This window comes from Raphanus sativus, chromosome 3, assembly GCF_000801105.2.
Source record: "Raphanus sativus cultivar WK10039 chromosome 3, ASM80110v3, whole genome shotgun sequence".
Taxonomy (NCBI): domain Eukaryota; kingdom Viridiplantae; phylum Streptophyta; class Magnoliopsida; order Brassicales; family Brassicaceae; genus Raphanus; species Raphanus sativus.
The window spans coordinates 11,268,062-11,270,409 of NC_079513.1; the positions used below are offsets into that span (position 1 = coordinate 11,268,062).

Genomic DNA, 2,348 nt, shown 5'->3' on the forward strand with positions numbered 1-2,348 from the left:
GTATAATATTTCTTTTAAATAATTAATAAGAGGTTTTAATAATTATCGTAAAATAATTTGACCACACATATATCAATAGGTCATATTCCTGTTTTAGTATATTGATATTATATAATGAAAAAACGTAAATAAAAACATAAATATAAAAATTAAATTTATAAAAAAAAAAAAAAAAAAAATATAGCCGCAATCTAGTTGGGTTTAAAATTCACAATTTTTCTCTTGGGCCCTCTAACATCTACAGCCCATTCATTAACACAAAAATAAAAAACCTATCGTCGATAGATTTTCTCCTTCGTCTTCTCCGTCTCCTCTTCTTCCAAACTCCACTGCTCACCCTCGACTGCTATCAATCAATCTTCTTCAATACCCCCTTAATGAATTTGTTTCATCTCCCTCTCTTTCCCCTTCTTTATAAACCATTTCGTCTTCAATTGCTTCCATTCAATCTCGAAATCTTCCTACTCTCAAAAAAGTTGCAGATATGGCTATGAAACCAAACGGCAAGTCTATTGTCTCCGCCGGAAAGTCCCCAGTTGCCATGTACTTTAAAGGTGACCTTTATGGTAAGCTCTCTAATATTCCATATCATATCATCTCTGAGTTATATTGTTTTAAGATTCGATGTAGTCTTTAGCTTTTGTTCCTGCATCTAAAATAATGAATTCGTTCAACTTTAAAAAGTTTTTGTTTCTCTTTAAAGTTTTGGGTAGTGGACGTTACTTGGTGTACCTCGGATTCAAACCTGATGTCATCGAGGTTGAACGTAAGGACTTGCGTCCACATATGGTTTGGAAAGATGAAGAGTGGTTTCGTTGCCAAAAACGAGTAAAATTCTTTCCCCTTTAGTATTGATCTTCAATTAAAGTTTTCATCTCTTTTTAACTACTGTTTTTTTTTCTTAATTTGTGCGTGTGGCTGAAGATGTACTTTTGTCGGGTACTGACACTAGGCAGGCACATGAAGAGTTGAATAACAGAGAGAGAATGCACAAGATGAAAAGAGGACAACCACCACCTAAGTTGAGAAGCACAGAGCCTAAGCAGAAGACTTGTATGTTTGTCTTAACTTTAATGGATAAGTCAAGCGGCATTCCTTTCTTTTTTAATCTTGAAAAATTCTTGGAATCATAACTTGTATGTTTGTGTTTTGCTTTTTGTCTGATCCTCAGGGGAATATGCTTCTCGGACACCTGAACCAATGCCTAACTCTGTTGTGGAAACTCCTAAACCGAAAGAAACAAGAATGGTTCAGCCATTTGTAAAGAATTCACCGTGTTGGAGAGTCTTTGAATCAATGGAGATCTTCAAAGCTGTGCCACAACGTCCGCATTTTTCAGTACACTGCTAAAGTGCGAGGAAGCGTTCCGTGAAGGAGAAGCCATTGGTGCAATGGTGAACTACATTGGGCTGCTAGAGAAAGTCAGGGATATACGAGTCCATGATTCAGTAAGCATGATAAACAGGATCAAAGAGTGCTTTCTCAAGCTGGAGAAACACGGGTTTGATATTGCAGCGCCTCGATCTACGATTAACAAGCTATTGTCCATCAAAGAAAGGCAGACACGGGCATTGGAAGAGTTGAAAGTTGCTGCAGAGAAAGACAATAAAAGAAGGAAGCCTCAAAGAAGACGATGTCGAACAAGCCGCAAAGAAGATTCTTGAGTTGCAGAGACAAGAAGCATTGATGAAGGAAGAGAAAGTGACAAAAGAATAGGAGATAGCTCGGATGAAGTATAACGCAGTGGCTCTCGACCGAATGGTTCAGTGGGTGGAGCAGGAGTTTCGTGCAACTGTGAAAGCCCCATGGTACTAATAAAGTAGATTAACATACAGTATGTCAAAATCTACTTTTGTTGCATGTGGACGTGTTGAGAGTTATATAATAATAAGAGCCTGAGTTTTTAAACTGATGCCAAATGTTATTAGTTTTATAAACAATTTTTTGGAGAACTAAGCTCAAGAAGTCGTTTCAGTTTTATTGATTCCTAACTATGCGTAAACTGAGCATTGAAGCTTCAGCCTACTTCCTAAAGAAAAAAATGCATTACTTATGCCAAAATCTATGTGCAGAACCACAGACATATTATTCTATGCAATATTATTAAAAAAGTAATAATATAGTAGTAAACAAATTTTGAGGCCTGTACAAGTTTGAGCCCATAGTGAATTTTAGATGAAAATCTAAATGTATAAGATATATAAATATTTGGACCATAATTAAAGTTTAACTAAAAAGGTTATTTGCATTCTCGCTCACCATCTCATATGTACCTTTTAATATTTCAAAACAAATTATAAATTTCAATCATTTACAAATTTAATTGATGGCTGTTGGACCCAATTTTT

The 2,348-nt window shown here is 35.6% G+C and overlaps 1 protein-coding gene across 2 annotated transcripts; it reads left to right on the forward strand.

Annotated features, from left to right (window-relative positions):
* Positions 1-284: 284 nt before the first annotated feature.
* Positions 285-1,952, forward strand: LOC108846222 (DUF724 domain-containing protein 5-like). Of its 2 annotated transcripts, none has more exons than XR_001948617.2 (4): positions 285-566; positions 704-828; positions 925-1,053; positions 1,172-1,952. XR_001948617.2 is itself a non-coding variant. In XM_018619447.2 (4 exons), exons 1-4 carry the CDS (start codon positions 564-566, stop codon positions 1,348-1,350), a joined length of 408 nt encoding a protein of 135 aa, XP_018474949.1. In that variant the 5' UTR covers positions 288-563; the 3' UTR covers positions 1,351-1,952. The 2 variants fall into 2 exon arrangements, 1 of the variants encoding a protein (XP_018474949.1); XM_018619447.2 differs by having other exon boundaries at positions 288-566; positions 953-1,053.
* Positions 1,953-2,348: the final 396 nt, after the last annotated feature.

Coding starts and splice junctions, on each gene's coding strand:
- LOC108846222 (XM_018619447.2), top strand. Junction 829..952: donor GGTTTCGTTGCCAAAAACGA/GTAAAATTCTTT, acceptor TACTGACACTAG/GCAGGCACATGAAGAGTTGA. Junction 1,054..1,171: donor AGAGCCTAAGCAGAAGACTT/GTATGTTTGTCT, acceptor TCTGATCCTCAG/GGGAATATGCTTCTCGGACA.